At 46.9% G+C, this 19,830-nt stretch overlaps 1 protein-coding gene across 1 annotated transcript in view; it reads left to right on the plus strand.

The window, feature by feature from the left end:
- The window catches only part of gab2 (GRB2-associated binding protein 2), a 50,775-nt gene that overhangs the window by 22,450 nt on the left and 8,495 nt on the right, over window positions 1-19,830 (plus strand). Inside the window, 2 exon segments of the mRNA XM_060074179.1 lie at window positions 15,201-15,435; window positions 18,881-19,518. Of these exon segments, the coding sequence (XP_059930162.1) occupies window positions 15,201-15,435; window positions 18,881-19,518 (873 nt within the window).

The following is a 19,830-nucleotide window of genomic DNA, read 5'->3' on the forward strand; positions in this document are numbered from 1 at the left end:
CTAATTTCACCTCGACTGCTCTCCCTAACTCTACCTCTCTGTTACCCTTCCTATCTTTACCTCTACCTCACTCTCTACTTTCCATTTTATGGAAAGTGATTAAACAGATCCCGACTCCCAGCGACATGATTGGTCCAAACACATTTCAAGTGAAAGAAAGTGAAACGCCCAGTTCACCCCGATTTGAGCTTGTCTACCATCAGACCCAGATGTTAATCTAAGGTCTGATTTGTGAGACGAGCCGTCCACATGATACGCCAGGCGGTGGGTTCAGAGGTTTCTTTCCCCAGCTCTGTAATCTGAGACAGTTGGTTAGGAACATCTCTGCCAAATGGACGCAATGTCCGAAATGGTTATTGATTTTTTCCTCCTCCCCCTTTGTTTTGTTAAAGATAGAGTCTCCCTTCGTCCCACCGCTGTTGTCTCCTGAACAAACAAGGCAGGTTTAAGACAAAGAAAACAGAAAGCGTTTTGGTTAATACAAACGTGGCTGCCAAGTTTCATAAAAAGTTTGGAGTGAGGACTACGAGTGCTGGGATCAGAGAGACCCAACATTTTGCATATCGGCCACTTTTTCAGCGTTTCAGTTTGTGAGGATTGGGCACTTGGTTGACCACTCACTTTTAAAAGTACACCTATAGCCAGCTTCTCCACTAAAAGCTTTCTACTCTTTCCCTTTTTGCTACTGCCGCCTCCACTGTCTTCTCTACTGCCTCATCTACTGTCTTTTCCCATTGTTACCTTTACTGCCTTTATTAAATAGAGCCAAAACGCAAATTTAAGTCTAAAAAAGATACATACATTCATACAAACTGCCAGAATTTCAAAAATAAGAACAGAATGGTGGTCCCGTAACACACAGACTCTTTTTGAAATCAGTGAACGGCTTCACTCATAATCTCAAACCCCAGAGTCCCTGCTAAAGCGCTGGGTTAAAGTCAAGGCCGCCATCAAGTAAGACTTGTTTTGCTTCTCGTTGTAGAAACCATGTTGACATGCAAGTATGTTGTGGCAGCAATCGTTCAGCGTGGTAACCAACTCTGCTAGACCAGAGTAGAGTAAGAAAAGATGGTCAAAAAGTTTGACGAAATCGCATGCCAAACATGTTGTCAGGAAAGCATTTAGATGTCATCCAGGTCCTTCCATACCATAATCAGAACTAAACAGTAAATGCTTAATCACAAAGCGCTGAATGAATAAATATGCCTGTAAAATTGCTGTTGAGTAAAGGCAGTGACAGTAAAAATAGGTCGCATTACCTAATGACGAAACCTTTTAGATATTGAGTACGCTCAGACCATTTCAATCAGTCTTTAACCCATTTTGTTGATGATTTCCGTGTACATGACACATTGTTTTGGTCTGAGGCGTGTCCAGGTGTTGGTTGACAAAAGCAGAAGTGGTCAGGAAGTGTTTGTGTCATAGTGTGGTGGTGAGTGGTAATGTTTGTACTATGGGGTATTCCCTGTTTGGATGTAATTGTAGATATTTGCATGGCATTGGTGGACCAAGGTTTCTCTCTCTCTCTCCGGGGGCTTGCTGCTGTTGTGTCTGGGTGTCTCTGGTTCAGCAAGTAGACAAACTCAGATCATACCTGCACATTCAGTCAATTTCCTTTGATGGGTTATGGTGTTGTTTTGACATTAAATTATAAAATTATAGATTACACTGTAGTGCTGATTTTCGAAAAATAAATTAAATGCAAATAATCGTTTGAAGTAATGTATTCGTTATGAGAAAGGCAGCATTGGAGCTTTGAGGACATTACGGTTTTGGATCAGGACATTTCTTGCCAGATTTGGTGCAGAATTGGCTGATTTACTGACTGACTGACAGGCTGCTCTCACCAGCTGACGTCCACACAATAAGCAGACGCACTCTCATGCACTAACTCTCTCTCTCTCTCTCTCTCTATCTCTTTCTCTCTCTCTTTCTCGCTCTCTCTCTCTGTCTCTCTGTCTATCCTCTCTCTCTCTCTCTCTGTCGATCCTCTCTCTCCCTCACCCTCTCTTTCTCTCTGTCTATTCTCTCTCTCCCTCACCCTCTCTTTCTCTCTTTCTATGTTTCTCAAAACGCACACACACACACACACACACACACACACACACACACACACACACACACACACACACACACACACACACACACACACACACACACACACACACACACACACACACAGTGCATACAGAAAGAAACCTAAGCCCCGATGAGGTTTGATGGGGGCCATCTGCCCGTCTCCCTCCCCAGCCAGGGAGTCTGCTCGCTGGGCCCTCCTCTCTCTGCCCCATAGGGCCCCTGAGACTCAGGGAGTGGAGCCCTCACCACGCCCACGCCACTGGACCGGAGAGTGGACTACACACACTCCCTCCATCCCCCAATCTCATCCCCTCTATCGCTTCCTCCCTAACAAACCTCTCTTCCGCCATCCCTCCTTCCCCTCCCTCCCTTCCCCATCCTCCCTCCCTCCCTCCCTCCCTCCCTCCCTCCCTCCCTCCTTCCCCTCCCTCCCTTCCCCATCCTCCCTCCCTCCCTCCCTCCCTCCTCCCTCCCTCCCTCCCTCCCTCCCTCCCTCCCTCTCTTCCCCACCCTCCCTCCCTCCCTCCCTCCCTCCTTCCCGCTCTCCCTCCCTCCCTCCCTCTCTTCCCCTCCCTCCCTCTCTTCCCCACCCTCCCTCCCTCCCTCCCTCCCTCCCTCCCTCCCTCCCTCCCTCCCTCCCTCCCTCCCTCCCTCTCTTCCCAACCCTCCCTCCCTCCCTCCCTCCCTCTCTTCCCCACCCTCCCTCCCTCCCTCCTTCCCTCTCTTCCCCACCCTCCCTCCCTCCCTCCCTCCCTCTCTTCCCCACCCTCCCTCCCTCCCTCTCTCCCTCCCTCCCTCTCTTCCCCACCCTATCTCCCTCCCTCCCTCTCTTCCCCACCCTCCCTCCCTCCCTCTCTTCCCCACCCTATCTCCCTCCCTCCCTCTCTTCCACACCCTCCCTCCCTCCCTCTCTCCATCCATCCCATACTCCATCATTCCATCCCTCCCTCCATCCCTCCCAATCTCTCTCCCTCTCTTTCCCTCCATCCCGAAATAAATGGAAATTAAAAATACATACATATAGTGTACATAAACACTGCAAATGCTGCACGCAAACACACACACATACACATGCACAAACCAGCCTCTATCTATATGGTTCGTCCGGCCATTGTGAAACCTCGTGAACCTCTTGGTGTGCACGAGAAATGGACCCGACCAGCAGAGCTTTGTTGGAATGATTAACCACTGTGGAATGCTGGGATACATTCCTGAATCAAGAGCTAGTGACGCCAGCAATGCTAGTAAGGCTAGCGAAGCTGCGCCGCTACATTAACACAGCATTAATCCCTCCCTTCACAGCAAAATACTGGACTTATGCAATGGGAATGTCTTATAGGGACAGGCAGAGATGCGATGCTTCTATCACGTTCACAGGGGAGGTATTCAGTCCATAATGTTGATTTTTTTTATTTAATATCACCCCACTCATGTGTAATGTTTGGCTAATAAGCAGTTGATGTCATTGTCGGACTGTAAAACTACTTTGGTGAAATTTGTTTGTATTTTAGTTATTTCAATGAAAGTTGATTTGTGAGTGGAAGTTCAAAGATTAAACAGCAGTTAATCAAACTGTAAGCAGGGACTGACAAAGTAAAAATTACTCTGTTCCCTTTTTTAATCAGTCTAATTTTGTAAACTATCGTGGATAATAGAAAAAAAAACATGGATAACAAAAAATCTGTAAAAATGTATGAGTTTATGATACAGAACGTTGATGCAATTTTGGTTCTCATGATATAGTGAGGAAGTTGGTTGGTGCTTTCTGGTCTTAAACGTCTTTATCAGGGAAAATATGTCCAGTTTTGGTTTTGTTTTTATTCAGTCAATGCTAATACCTGCTGAGTCCTGATTTCCACAGAACACCAGAGGAGTGTGTGGGAGCGACTTCTCTTCTGAGGGGGGGAAAGGCCAAGGCTGCAATCCTGAGAACTTAGTCACTCATAAAAGTTAGGGGAAGAAACGGATGACAAATAAGTGAGAAGTACCTTTTCCTTATCAAAGCCCTACTCAGGCCTTTCCAACGGATTCCCACAGAAATAACTCACTGCACTGGCATGTGAATATACCTACAATCAAACATCATACAAACTTAAAAAAAAACACGGAACGAGGGACTTAATATTAAGTATATAATAGGATAATTACAATAAAGAATCGGACATGATCAACAAAGCTTAAACTCTTTTTATTGTGGCAGGGGATTAAGACAGAGCTGCTTATATTTCACATATATTTTCATGTTTCTGTTTGAGGTGATGAAACGGAGCAGAATAGAATAGAAGGTGTAAAATGATCTTCAAAATTATTTATATCGTTGTGCTAGCTAGCATGGAGCGGCGTTGGCAGTCATTCAGGAGAGCTGGAGTGAAGAGTAGTTTGGGGGTTGAGGTTTTTTTGGTGGAGGCAGGTGGCCTACATCAGTGCAGTGGGTGGGGCGCGCTTGTTGTGGGTGGACAGCCTTGTTGTGGGTTAGACGCTGGAGAGAGGACTCTGGAGACTAGGTGTGAATGTGGCCCGAGGCTTGAAGTCATGCAAATGTCACACATCTCTCAAGAACATTTTATTTTCTGTTTATCTGCCTTTTTCTCCCTGTTTCCCCTGACTCCCTTTTGTGTCTTTCCCTCGTTCTGACACACACACACACACACACACACACACACACACACACACACACACACACACACACACACACACACACACACACACACACACACACACACACAAACTCCCTTTCCCTGTCTGCTGCTCCTCCACGTAGTTTTATTATTTTACACAAAGACAAATCGTCCGACTTTAGGAAGTCTGATATTTTATCGGTTTGATTTATTACTTTTCCCAATTGCAAATCCTCATGTCTGAACATAAACATGATGTCTTTGTACTATTCATACATTTGTCACAACAGGAGGGAAATTGTTTTAAACATTATGGCCTCAACCTCAGCATTCCATCGTAGATGTTATTCTCTGCGTTTAATTCCAATTTTACTTCTTCCAAACACACACGAACATAAAACAATTAAATGTTCCCTGTGGCCTTGTTTTGCCTCGTCTGGCTGTTCCCCTAGCAGAGTGCCCTTCATAGGAATTGATTTTTTGTTGAAATAACGACACTTCTTGAGACGGCGAGGTTGGGTTTCCGCCCCCAGTGAACCGTCTGGGAAGGACTCGTTGCCCTGTATCCCATAACAGCACTCATGGTTGCCCCGGCGACGTCCATCCATCCCGGTCTGGCTTTGGAAAGGGGAAACTGTGGGGACATTTTGTTAGAGCGGAAAAAAACTAAAAACTGTAACGTACATCAAAGTCATTAAAGACGGCCCACCGCTATTCCGGTCCTCACAAGCGGGGGAATCACAATGTGTGTGTTGTGATCTTAAGTAGAAATATGCCTATTCCACTCAGGAAAGAACTTTGAACAACATCAACAGATAAAGAACATGGGTTATTTGTACAGAACTTAGAGTCGCATTATGTACCATTTGAACTAAGTCGTAGCATAAAATAACCTGGATATATCCATAATCGATGCTGATCGATAGTTTATTTCAATAATGTTATCAATATAATCAGATCCTATAGGCTAACTGATAGTCTTCTAATACAAAATGCTGGCCTGCCCGTCCCTTTTCTCATTGTTTACAATAATCTTTCTATTGACACTCCTCAAACCCTCCTCAATTCCGCCCACACAGCCGTTCGACGCTAGCTTGCGTCACACCGTTTCATAGGGCAGTAAGAGCGGACAGAACACTGTTATTCCCTTTTTTTAAATCGGAAAGTCTCCCGCCTACTGACTGGGAGGGGGCTCAATCTTACACGTTGCGACTTTAAAGGGGGGCTGTGACATGCTCCAAGAGAGGGGCTCATTGATCTGCTAATTACACACAGTAGTACAGGACTCGTCGAGAGTAATTGGACAGCACTTAGGATATGTAACTAGTCACTCGGCCGATGTGATTGCCCCGCACAGATCTGCCCGCTTGGTACCCGCAGTGCTGTTAACGGGAGGGGAGTGCTGTTGTTATCAGCTGGTGTGGGTGTTGGTGCTGGTGCTGGTGGCGGCGGGGAGGGCCTCTCTCTGGTCCGGGGGTCCAGAGAGAGGGAGTCTGTACCAGAGGAGACCCGCCCCCGAGCAACAAGCAGCTAATGAATGGACCATTCTCTCGTCAATCTCCTGCTTTGTTCTGTTCTGCCCGATGCTCTGTTTGAACCGCTAGACGCGGGTAGTCTGCTCTGGGAGGGAGGAGAGGGGGAGATGACGGGGGGGGGGGGATCAGAGAGGGAGGGAGGGATGGTCGCGTCAGCAGTCTTGTTTTGACTGATTTCTGATGTTCCTTCCTTTAGTTTGAGCCTCTCTCCCCCACACCCGAGCTACTCATCTCTTTGGTTTTGGTGGCTTAAGCATGAGTTCCCATCAATCTTGTGTTCCTAAGAAGTCGGCGGCTTGAGGAATCAACCTCAGCACTTTCGTTTTCGTGGAAGGAGATTTAATCTCAACATAATCGAGAGAAATAAGGGTTGCTCATGCAAATTACCGTCTCTTGTACAAATGATTCAGGTCTAGAATCAAACTCACAAGATTTCCTTGGGAGTTTCTTCCTACGGTTGGGAAGAATCCAATGCAAAACTAAATGTTATGATGTTTGGTTTTTACTTTATGTCAACTACCCAGATTTATTTCCAGGAAGCGTGCTTGACGTAAGCGCAGGTATTTATACCCTCCATAAATGTCTATCAGCATTTGTGGTCAGCGTCTTCGGAATCACCCCTGCTTCCAGCTTTCAGTTTACATTCATAGCCCTTCATTTATTTAACAGGAGGAACAGGACGGTACCTTTCGGCTGGGATTTCATCTCTCAGCCAAAAGGTTCTTGTTTGGATCCCCTTATGTGGTCATTTATTTGTAGGCGTCCCTGAAAAAGATGCCCAACACTTCCATAGTTTAATTTGTCTGTATTCAAGTCACTTAGGATGATGATATCTCCTAAAAACATGTATTAATACATAGTAATGGCTGAAAAAGTATTGTTTATCAAACAATAATTTGCCTATATAAACTAACTTCGCATATTTGGCATACTTTTTCCACTACATATATTTCCTTTGAAGCCAGCTAGCTTCTCTTCAAAGTACATTCAATATAAATCGTACCGCTTGTTACGCATATGGCATATACACTGTGAGCTAACGAGGCCTGTTGACGTGCGCGTGCTATGCGTGAGCATGCGTACCATCTACTCTCATTAACAGACCACCCGGCCGTACGTAAATTGAGTCACAAGATAACAGATTGACAGTTCTACAACAACGACTGCTGCCGTGGAAACCTGCCAGCCTACCAGCTGACCACTTCGGCCAGTCGGAACCGCATTTCACTCTAACAAATTGACCATAAACCCTTCTGGTCATTCATTTTTTACAGTCACTTACAGAATGCTGTATTATCTCCCTGGAAAGGTTGCGGGTTTGATGGTCTGCAGTATCCCCAGAGAAGAAAGGCAAATGATTGTGTGTAGATCTGCACCTCGAGTGAATAAATATAATATATTTTGACCCAAAATGTGTTGAAGTTTAACGAGCAGGTGTCCAATAGTGGAGTCTTTAATCAATCATTAAATTAGTTCTGGGTGTACCCTAGATTATACTGCATTCCTTCAGACCATAGGACAATGTTTAAGCTGTCATGTCGTAAAAAAAAAAAAAAAGTCTTTGTTTCAAATCAGATTATCTATATGAAGTGCAAGGCGTCACCCAGCTCTGAAGCAGTCCCAATCGTACCGGGTGAGATTATCTTCAAGCACCATTGAGCAATTTCCCCAGCAGCCCCAATACAGCTTCTATGTCTGCAGTGCTGTGCATGCCAAGCAGCGTGCGGTTGGCGGCGCCCGTGTTCGTTCCCTTCCAAATATCCGGGCAGATGCGGGTTTTAAAGAAATCACTATTTCCGCTAATGTCCCGGCTATCTCCCTTCATCCTTATCCTTGCACACAGAGGACGGATATGAGATATTGTGTATATATCCACAAACTGGTTCCCTGCCACGTGTCTGGTCGGTGCGTAGCGGCGTCTGCTTGGAAGCCGGCTTCAAAGCCTGGCGTTTGTCCGTAGGTATTAAGCAGTAAATTCCCCCCTGACTGCTGCTGGAGGGAGCACAAGACTCTGGGTGCGATGTGTGTGATTGTCTGGGTTACTTGGCCGTCTGCGGGCTTTGGCCCTGGTCTGTTCTAGGTATGTCGTTGTCTCTTTCCTGTTAGAAATAGAGAGGAGAAAAAAACGTTTTTGAATTCATCAGTTAAATCCATGCTCCCTCATTCTCAAAGGATTTGCATTCAGACCATTCTCATTTATTTTTCATTGGAAAAATGACGTCTGTACATCCTTCTTCTCTGATGATGATGATGATGATGATGATGATAGCCCTAATGATCATGGTAATAATGATGAAAGATGATGTCATGCATCACAGCCGGGCTCTGATTGGAGGCCAGGGATGGTGCGCTGGGCTAAGAGGTGAGTGATCGCTCAGCGTTTGGCCTATTGATGTAGCATTGCAGTGCAGGGCAGGGGGATCACATGACACCGTGGAGCCTGCAGAGTCATGTGACCAGAGAGGGGGGCGACCTGCCTCTCCGGCCCCTTGCTCTCTGCATCGCTCCTGTTTTCCCCCCATGCACAACCAGCCTCGTCTCCTTAAGAACTCTGCTGCAGTAGGGAGGCAAGGGCGCCATTTTATCCTGTTTCCCCTGGACGGCCAGAGATGGTTGGATAACGATAGTGATCGTGATGGCGGTAATAGTCGTGATGGGGATAATGATAGTCTTAGTATAACATTCATAATGGTGATAGTGATAGTGATAGGGATAATAGCTGTGATGGGGATAATTATAGTAATAACAGTCATAATGGTGATAATGATAATGATTGTGATAATGATAGTGTTAGTAATAACAGTCACAATGGTGATACTGATAGTGATAATGATGGTGATATGGATAATAGCCAAGATGGGGATAGTGTTAGTAATAACATTATTAATCGCGATAATGATAGTGATAACGATTTTGATAAAAAAATGGAAAATCAAACTGGTTGTAATGCAGATATCGACAATGATAGTGATAGGATATGATAATGATGATGATAGTGATGATGATTGTGATGATGATAGTTGTAGTGATTGTTTCCATGATAATGATAGGGATAGTATTGCTCCATTAGATGATTATTACAATAATGATATTAAGGTGATAGTGAGCTCTTTATAGCTACAATGATAGGAAGGCGGTACTGATAGACGAACAAGATGTAAAAAATAAATAATACATTTTACATGTCACAGCTATAGGCACCAAAACAGCTCCACTTCTGTAGGTCAATGGGGCCATTAGCATCATGTGACGCCACCCAGCCCCCCTCCCTCCAACCCACACTGGTCCCACTATTACAACTCCTCCCCCCACCCCCTACACCATGTCTGTGTCAAGAAAATATGTGTTTGCTGTACGGTGTTTGCAGAACTGCAAAACCTGACAGGAAGTAAAAACTGACAGGTTCCACAAAACGACGACAAATAAAATAACATCATTAGTTATAGCAAGTACCATCAGCTAAGAAAAGCCAGGCGATAAAAGAAGAGATTTAAAGGAGGACAATGTCCCATTGGGACATTGGGAGTTCCACAGTTGGCTTCAAATCAAAAGTATAATCTTAAAATCCATTCTAAAGCACACAGGTAACCAGGGAGGGCAGCAATAATTGGTGTAATGTGATGACTTAGACTCTTAGTACGTGTTTGCAGTTAATTGCAGTTTGGGGATGTTTTGCCAGCTGATACGAGACTAAATGGCATTGCAACAGTTAAGTCATGAAGAGATGAAAGCATGGAGGACCTATTCTAAGTTTGCAGAGGAAAAGGATGACCTGATCTTGGTGAGCTGTCTCAGTTGAGCCACAGAGAGACTCAGAGTGTGTGGGGTCAGTCTGTTGGGATTTACTGTTCAGTGTATGGAAAAAAGCATACATTTTGTGTTTAGACTTTCCCACGCTATTTCACTGTCGTAATGTTTTATTTTGACAGTTTTACTACTTTTTGTTTTGCTACTTAGGGGTGCGTTGCTTCTCCCGTGGAGTTTACAGTAGTTCACCGATGACAAATGAACAATGCTACATCTCAGAAGGCGGTATTTAACACTGCCTTTTATTCCATCTCTAATTTTTTCATTAAATTAGCAAAATCCTTCATATTTATGATCCACTATAACGGAGGCTCTGGCCCCTGATGTTCAGGGTGTGTGGTTCTGCCGGGAGGGTGCTCGCGGGGTAGGGGGTATTTAATCACTAAATCCATCTCTTAATACATCACAAGACATATTCAGAAGTTAATTTACACAAAACACTTTAGCTGTCTCTACCCACCGGCTATATTTCTAAATGTAATCTCTTATGGAACCATTAATGGAATTGCATTTTTTTTTCTTAGGCCAAGCACGAAGCGTGCCAGCAGTCGGTTTGTGTGGCCATTTCCGCTACGTATCTTTCTTTTCAGGGACGATATCAAAAAAAAAAAAATCTTTAGTTTGGTCGATTTTGGGATGGAAAAAAAAAACTCCCCAGATGATTCCCCCAGATTGTGTTTCGGTTCGGTCTGTGTTATTTTCAGTTGGGTCTATTTTTGCGCCGGATGGTTCTGATTGTGTTATCCTATGTCCCGGTCTAACTTGAGAACGGCTGGGAGGACTTCCACAAAGGTCTCCTTGTGCGCCGTGATCCGCTCGCCTTCTAATTCTGTCCTCTTGGGATCGGCGGCCATCTTCTATTAGATTAGTCCCTGCGAGCGGATGAGGCAGTAGGTGATGTATTACAGCACCTAATTGGGAAATTGCATATGACCCGAGTCGTAGTTTGACCCACAATAGCCATATGTCTTCCTCGACCAGCCGGGAGCTTGGTTCTCCAGCCCGGCCTTTCGGTTCGCAATCGTCCCTCTACCGTGAAATTCTGCCCTGAAAGCTTTTTAACGTTTTACATTTGCACACCATTTGTTTTTATACTTCGGTATCCGCTAAATCGTGTCTCTGACCGTAAATAGTGCCGGTATTCACATGAGACCATGAGAACTGTGTGGCTGAAATGGGATTACCTCTTTAACGTGACAAGTCTTACGAATTACGATTTTACTGCGACGAATCAATGTTCTCTTATGCAATTTTTTCGCTTAAATTGAACAAGCCAACACTGGGAATTGTATGAGGGGAAGAAAAATGGAGTTGTTTATGCATAGTGATGGTGTTTGTACAGTATTTGTGTATGTGTGTGTTTTTCTTATTTTGGTCGTTGGTTTGCATGTCATGGTGGTTACTCTCGAGTTGTACAGGATCAGGTTAAGATCAGCTGTTCGCGTCCGGGGCGAGCCGTAACTATACACACACACACTCACACACATACGCAGACAGATAGACAGACATAGACATACATTTACACAAGCACAACCCACACACATACAAACACACGCGCACAGAGAGACACAAAGAGGGACAGACATTTACAAGCACAACACACGCGCACACGCGCGCGCACACACACACACACACACACACACACACACACACACACACACACACACACACACACACACACACACACACACACACACACACACACACACACACACACACACACACACACACACACACACACACACACTGTTTTGTGGCTCCGGCACACTCTCCACCACGGTGGCTGCGTGTTGTTTTGAGGGTGCGTTTGTTTCCGTTCGGCTGCTGTGCTTTCACCGGGGCAGGGCCAAAACACTCACACGCACACAGAACAGATCGATATGTATCCCTCCCTACCCACGCTAGTGCACCGCAGCGCCTGCAGCCCCCCCCCCACTGCTGGCCACTACAGAGCTCTCTGGGCACAGATGAGCTGCTAACAGCTAGCCAGCCTCAGGATGGTGGCGAGCCCTCCAGACAATGAGGGGATTGTGGGTTATTAGGCCGGTGATGGTGGGGGGGGGAGGTGGTGGTGGAGGTGGTGGTGTGTGTGTGTGTGTGTGTGTGTGTGTGTGTGTGTGTGTGTGTGTGTGTGTGTGTGTGTGTGTGTGTGTGTGTGTGTGTGTGTGTGTGTGTGTGTGTGTGTGTGTGTGTGTGTGTGTGTGTGTGTGTGTGTGTGTGTTTCTCTGATCTCAGTGAACTTGTAGATCCTGGCACTGTGGCCTCACCCCTCAGGCCTGGAGATGACCTCATTCATCAAGCCCCCCCCCCCCCCCCCCCCCCCCAGGTCAACTGCTCACACACACACACACACACACACACACACACACACACACACACACACACACACACACACACACACACACACACACACACACACACACACACACACACACACACACACACACACACACCACATGGTATAGGTCTAATTAATCTCCTATGATCAGACTGCTCGTAGTCCCTGAAAAAAGAATAGTCAAAAGATTCCCCTTTATCCTCAGTCTAGTTGTTTGCTACCCTGAGCAAGATGCCATTCCCCCGACCCACCCCTGAATTACATGATTATAACCGTACAGTGTTTTGCGTTTAAAAAGCAATAAACCAGTAGTCTGTTCTGAAGGGTTAAACTCAATCTTTGACAGCCAAAATGAAAGTTGATTGCTCGTTTTTTCCCTTCTACCCGTACAGCCGCTACCACGGTGTTAAATGCAGGCGGCTTCACACGCAGCACTGAGAGAGCGGCGTGTCTCTCTCCCTCAGTCGGTAGCTGCTGCTCTCTCCCTCGCCCACACCGAGCGGCGTCGTAGTGCAGCAGGATGGAGGAGGAGGGCGCCGCCCACTGCCTCGCCATGCATCTCCTCGTTGGCCCCCTGCCAAGCGCTCCCTCGCCCTCCTCTTCCTCCTCGTTCCTCCTCGTCCTGATCGGTATCTGCTCTGTGGAGCCCCGCGAGGAAGAGCGCAGTGTTAAGACGCTCAGCGTTAAGAATTCATTACGGCGTCACAGAGACAATAAGCAATGGAGTCAGATCTGTAAAGAGACAGCATTTCAGTCAGAGAGAAAGAAATACAGTTGGCCTTATGGTCAGAGATGTATAGAGACAGTTCGCTTGATATTCATAGAGACACAGAGATAGTTGGCCTTATAGACAGAGATGTAAAGAGACAGTTAGCATTATTTTCATAGAGACACAGAGATAGTAAGCATTATAGACAGAGATGTAAAAAGACAGTTAGCATTATTTTCATAGAGACGCAGAGACAGTTAGCATTATAGTCACAGAGATATTGAGAGTTGGCGTTATAGTCGGAGATGAATAGAGACAGTTTTATAGTCAGATGCAGCTAGCATTGTAGTCATAGAGACAAATAGCAATGCAAACTGTACAATTTCAGCTAATATCTATTAATATAATTCTCACTGTCGCTGTGACCATAACGCTTACCACGCATTAAGGCCACAGAGACGGGGAGAATGTTTTTTAGTGATGCAGTAGTGGAGACGTTACACACATATAGAGAGAGCTACAGACAACTTTAGCATAAACGTCATAGAGACGGTTGACCAATACTCCGGTAGCATCCAGAGGAAAAAAAAAAAGAAGAAAACCCATTAAGGGGCCGGCAATAACATGAAACCTTCTTCAAGTCCAACAGTGGGTGAGGATAGCACTGCCCTTGTTGTTCAGTTCATCAGCACCGTCACCCGTGATGAGATCAGATGGTCAGATGAGGTCAGGTGTGGGGGTGGGGCTGTGTTGTGATCCTGCTCAGTGTGTGTGTGTGTGTGTTGTGTGTGTGTGTGTGTGGGGGGGGGTTGTATGTCCTTGGGGTCTGACCACGTGCTGCTTGGGCTAATTTATGCTTTTAAGCTAAAAAGCAACAGAAGGATTGTTTGTTGCAAACTCAATCAATATCAGTTTGATGGATCCGTCTCACGGGACGTGAGACGGATCCATCAAACTGATATTGATTGAGTTTGGAGGGCAACCGGGAGTGCATCTGAACCAGGGTCTGAACAGCCAGACTCTGTGCATGTTGAGGCTTATAGCGTAGCCCTCTTTGTCTGCATTGATCCGGACAAGAAAATGGCTGCCGTTTAGTAGGCTTTATGGCCTCTTAGTGAGCTTTTTTTAACACCTAGCGGAGACCGAGAAGTAGCGAGGACACATATGGCCTCCTTCTCCTCCTCCTCCTCCTCCTCCTCCTCTTCCTCCATCTCCTCCTCATTTATTCATTGTAGTAATTAATTCGTGTTTGTTCCGAAGGGACTTGCATTGAATTCAGATACATGTTGATAAGGAGCAGGTAGAGGTTAGGGCGTCTCCCTCAAGGACGCCTCCTGGTAGACTGACTGCGACACTGGGGATCGAACCCGGTACCCATCGGCTGGGTAGGCGAACACCTTCGCCAAAAAGCTGCCGCACCTTTTTTTGTGCCTCGGCTGCCCTATAGGAATGTAAATCATTTTGAACCCAACTTCTTTCTTTGTCTGTGCATTGTTTTAACCGTAGTGAACTTGTGCGCCTCGCGCTACTAAAGCTGAGCGCATGCTAAATGTTAGTAGTTGGTACAAATTTACCCATATGTCCTGTCTGGGATTGATAAAGCAGGCTACCATGTTATCGCATCTTATCTCTTCACTGTTAGCACTAGCTAGGCTGTTGGTTAAAATCAAACTGGTTGTTTGGTTCTAGCTTGTTTCTCAAAGTGTTTTAATTATCTCTCTGTCTCTGTCTCTGTCTCTGTCTCTGTCTCTGAGAGAGTTTGTGTGTCCGTCTCTCTCTCTCTCACTCAAATTCAAATTCAAAAAGCTTTATTGGCATTTGAAATAAACAATTTACATTGTCAAAGCAGGTGAAAAACAAAGAGGTCAAAGTATAAAACGTTCAACACAAAATATATATACATATCAGATATTATACTAACTCTCTCTGTCTGTGTGTGTGTCTCTCTCTCTCTCTCTCTCTCTCTCTCTCTCTCTCTCTCTCTCTCTCTCTCTCTCTCTCTCTCTCTCTCTCTCTCTCTCTCTCTCTCTCTCTCTCTGTCTCTGTCTCTGTCTCGGTCTCACGGCCTCTCGGCCTCTGTGTCTCTCTGTCTCTGTGTCTCTCTGTCCGTCCAGACGGTCGCTCGGCCCACACGCCTCGGACCTCGGACCTCCAGAACTCGACCGCCGCCTCGTCGTCGGCGCCGCTGAGCGAGCGCAAGCCGTCGGCGCCCGTCCACTCCTCGCAGCCCGTGCTCTTCACCTTCGACGTGCCGCTACGCCACGCCCACCACGGCTCGCTGTCCAACAGCGCACCCCAGGACTACCTCCTGCTACACCAGTGCATGAGCAGGAAGTCCGAGAGCGCGAGGTAAGGGTCGAGACCCAAAGCCCCCCCCCCCCCGACACACACACACACAGACACACAGACACACACCAGCGCGCGCGCGCGCACGCGCACACACACACACACACACACACACACACACACACACACACACACACACACACACACACACACACACACACACACACACACACACACACACACACACACACACACACACCGCGAGAGCTTGGGCGTCCTGTGTGTGTGTCTCTGTGTGTGTGTGTGTGTGTGTTTCCTGTGGTCTCCGTGACACAGGTCAACTGACAGGCTTACAGCTCTTCCTCAGGAGCCCGTGGGTTGGTGGGTGGTTGTGTGTGTGTGTGTGTGTTTGTGTGTGATTGGGGGCTGATGAACCACAGAGTCCAGGAAGCACCCACGCTGTGTGTTGTTTGCTCTTTCTTTTTTTTATCTGTGTGTACGTGTGTCTTTTTTTGTGTTTGTGCGTACACTTGTCTATATTTGTGTTTGTGTGAGCACCTGTCTCTTTGTGTATGTGTGTGTGTTTGTGTGATTGTGGTGAAGCTGCTGATCCTTTTTTATTGATTATTATTCAGGCATATTCTCAGAAAATCGCTTAAAAAACCCATACTGATCCCACCTTCACTTAGCGTTACACATACATGTATATATTTATGTAAACGCATAAACACTGGCCTGTGTGGCTGCACTCCCTATCTGTACTATTTATATTCATATCATATCCCAAGCCATCGCTGTACTTTTCCATTATGAGGCAGGGCCTGGGATTCTGCGCAGCTTTAATAATGCTATGCAGGCATAGATGATCAATGAGGCGGGAGACTGCAATCTATCAGCCCTGCGGGGATAGACCCAGCCTAGGCGAGCGGTCCACCACTCTCCCCCTCCCAGACACGTACACATAAATCTAGCGGCTGGGCCCGGCAGGAAATCGGCCGCGCATCATCCGTCCCTTTATGCGGACAGGGACGGCGGTGATGTCCCTCTACTGGTTGTGGTGGACGGGGCCGTGGGCGGCGAGCGGTAGGGGTGCCCAGACTTATTCATCACAGGTGGCACAGAATAACACTTCACTTAACTAAATGAATACTCGGCCGTGCCGATCAAATCTCTGCCATTTTAGACGGCGAGAAGGGTTGGCAGGTGGAGCTGTTGGTGGAGGAGTAGGGGCGGTGTTGGTTGCAGTAGGGGCGGTGTTGGTTGCAGTAGGGGTGGTGTTGGGGGAGACGGTGGTGGTTGAGAGAGTGTAGTAGTCCGGATGGGTCTTCCTGTTGCTGCAAACCTAGCACTGCGTTATGGGGTAATGTCTCCCTGGGACACCATGATGACCGCGAACCGGGATGATGTGCATGAGTTATTGATTCATTATTATGGGTCGTGAGTAGACGTCAGAGCCGACGCCAAAACCTGTCTCTGTGACATAGAACGCTAACGGTAACTGCCGTCACGCGTAACAGAGCTAGGTGATGTATATCGAAACTGAATGTCTTCAGCCTTTGTTGCATGGATGTGGTGTCGTGACTTGTTTTTGTAATGCCTATCTAAAGGGCATCCAGTCTCCACCGTGGCTAACCATTGCAGGCGTCTTCTATGCTAACTACCTTCTAATGTCTAAGCCGCCGGTGGTCGCTGTACTTGGCACTCAAGGTCAAGGTCCCGTCAAGAGGAAACTGAATAACTCTGCCATTTCCCAGGCTAGCTCAGACTAGCCAAGGCAATGTAAGTCTAGCCCAGGCCAACCCGAGCTAGGCAAGGCCATCTCAGGCTTATTGAGGTTAGCTCGGGTTGCTCAGGGTGACACGTGAGTGCAGCCTTACTTAATCTAGCTCATGCTTACCCAGGCTAGCCCAAGCTAACTCAGTTTAAACCAGCCTAGCGCACACTAACCTACACAGCTTTAGGTTTATTCAGGCTGACTCAGGCTGTCCAGGGCTTACTCAGGCTAAACTAGGCTAACTTAGGCTATGCCAGGATGTGAGACTGTGGGAAAGGATAATAATATTATAACCCTTCCAACTTAGTGGGCCTCTATCCTTCAGCGTGGTTATGTGAAAATCGTTCATTATAATAATATTATGACATGGTTCCAGTGATATAATGGTGTGGCAGTTGGGCGTCGGGTTCAACCTAAAACGGAGAACTACAGTAGCTCTACAGTGAACTCTAGTGGCCACTTTGTGAGTTGCATCCAATATGCCAAAACATGCATTTAGGTTTGTTTTATTTAACAGACCCTTTAATCCAAAGTGACTTACACAAGAGTGGTTGAGAAGCATCAAAGCACACAATCAATATCGGCACGACTACAAATGTAAGTGCTCCACAATCAGGTTGACTAAAAGCAATCAGATATGAAGAGATGCATCGGAAGCTGTAGAGTTTGGTGTTTTTGTTTGTATTTTTTTTCGTCAGTGCTAGAGTCTGCAGTCAGTAAAAAACACAACACAAAAATATACAATTTGCATCAAGATACAACAAAGAAGCAACAGGGGACATAATATTAGAGGGTTGTAGAGGCTTTTGTCCAAAGGCGTGCTGAAGAGACGCTGCCAGGGACATTGGTAGCAGATGCAAGCTGCTCCGTCTGAGAAGAAACTGGTAGACTTAGCGGAAAGATATAAGACCGGTGTATTCCGTTTGTGGGTGTATGTGTGTGTGATGTGAGTGGGGAGGCGGCCGGATGGTGTAGTGGTTTGAGGTGGTTGACTGCCAGCTGAAAATACTGGGTTTGACCCCCAACCTCAAAAACCAACCAATAGGCATCCTTGAGCAAGATACCCTAAACTCTACCTGCTCCTTAACCTCTTAAGCTCCAGCCTATTTTTAATTGTCTAATATTAATATGCTTGGTGTTTGAGTTGTGTTTGGTGTGTGTAAAAATGACTTATATGTGCTTGTAGCAGAGTTTCTAATTTGATGTGCAGTATGACTATTTCTACATGATGCCTTTTGCTGCGAGAGTGATCCCGGCCTTCCCAAATCTGGGGAACCTCGAGTTTAAGAGGTTGATGACCTGTATCTGAATTCACTGTACGTCACTTTGATACAAGTGACACCTTTTCTTAGGCTTGTATTCCCCCAGGATTACTTTAACGACACCAAACCAAAAATGTTTTCTTTTTGAACTAATACTATCATCATTTAGCATTGTTATCATTAATATTGTAGTGGCCTAAGTGTTTAAAATGGATTACATCTATTTCTGGTCTTAACTATATCGATCAGCAGCAATCATTAATTCATATTTGATGTAATGTTGTGTATGTGATGTTCGTTTTGTTTGGGAATCGCTGTGCTAAACGACCTCCTCCATCGTGTGTGTGTGTGTGTGTGTGTGTGTGTGTGTGTGTGTGTGTGTGTGTGTGTGTGTGTGTGTGTTTCCGTGTGTGTGTGCTTCCGTGTGTGTGTGTGTGTGTGTGTGTGTGTGTGCTTCCGTGTGTGTCCCCAGGAGCGCCAGCTTCTCCCAGTCCACGCGCAGCAGCCTGTTCATGAGCAGCGACTCTGCGGTGCAGAAGCTGTCCCACGGCCTGTCCCACTGTCTGAACGGCAGCGGGGCCCACCTGCAGGGCTTCTACAGCCTGCCCAAGCCGGGCAAGCCCCACCTGGCCGCGCACCACCACCACCTCCACGACCCCGCGGCGGAGGAGGCCTGCTACGTGCTGCCGCGCAGCTACGGCTCGGACGCCACCGCGCTGGACCTGGAGCGCGACGAGGACGACGAGGAGGAGGAGGAGGTGTACACCTTCAAGACGCCCTGCAACGCCCCGGCCGCCGCGGGGCCGTCGGCGCACGGCGAGCGGGCCTCGGACAACTACGACCTGCCCACCACGCCGGGCTCCTTCTACCAGATCCCGCGCGCCTTCGACAAGAACCACAACTCGCTGACGCCGTCCAGCTCCGAGTCGTCGTCGTGCGTGGCGGCCCCGCCGCCGCCGCGGCCCCCCAAGCCCAGCCAGGGGTCCGACAGCCAGTGGGGGAGCCCGAAGTCGGCGGGCAGCCAGAACGGGGAGGCGCCGGCCAACGGCGTGTCGGTGATACCGCGGCGGAACACGCTGCCCGCCGTGGAGAACGTCAGGCTGCACCGAGGTAACGCAGAGATGAGGATGATACCAGGGATAGTGGTTTACATACCAGGGATAATGGTTTACATACCAGGGATAATGGTTTACATACCATGGATAATGGGATGTATACCATTGTATATATGGTATAATAATGGTGTATCATCCATGGTATAGATACGATGGATAATGGTGTGTATACCAGGGATGAAGGCGTATATACCATGGATAATGCATAGGGAACTTTGCCAAACACGGCAACATGGCAGTACGATACAAGAGTAAAAAACAAAGAGATTGTTTTATAATTTTAGAAATATCGTTTATTTTGCAATAA

This window comes from Gadus macrocephalus, chromosome 16 (genome assembly GCF_031168955.1).
Source record: "Gadus macrocephalus chromosome 16, ASM3116895v1".
Classification (NCBI taxonomy): domain Eukaryota; kingdom Metazoa; phylum Chordata; class Actinopteri; order Gadiformes; family Gadidae; genus Gadus; species Gadus macrocephalus.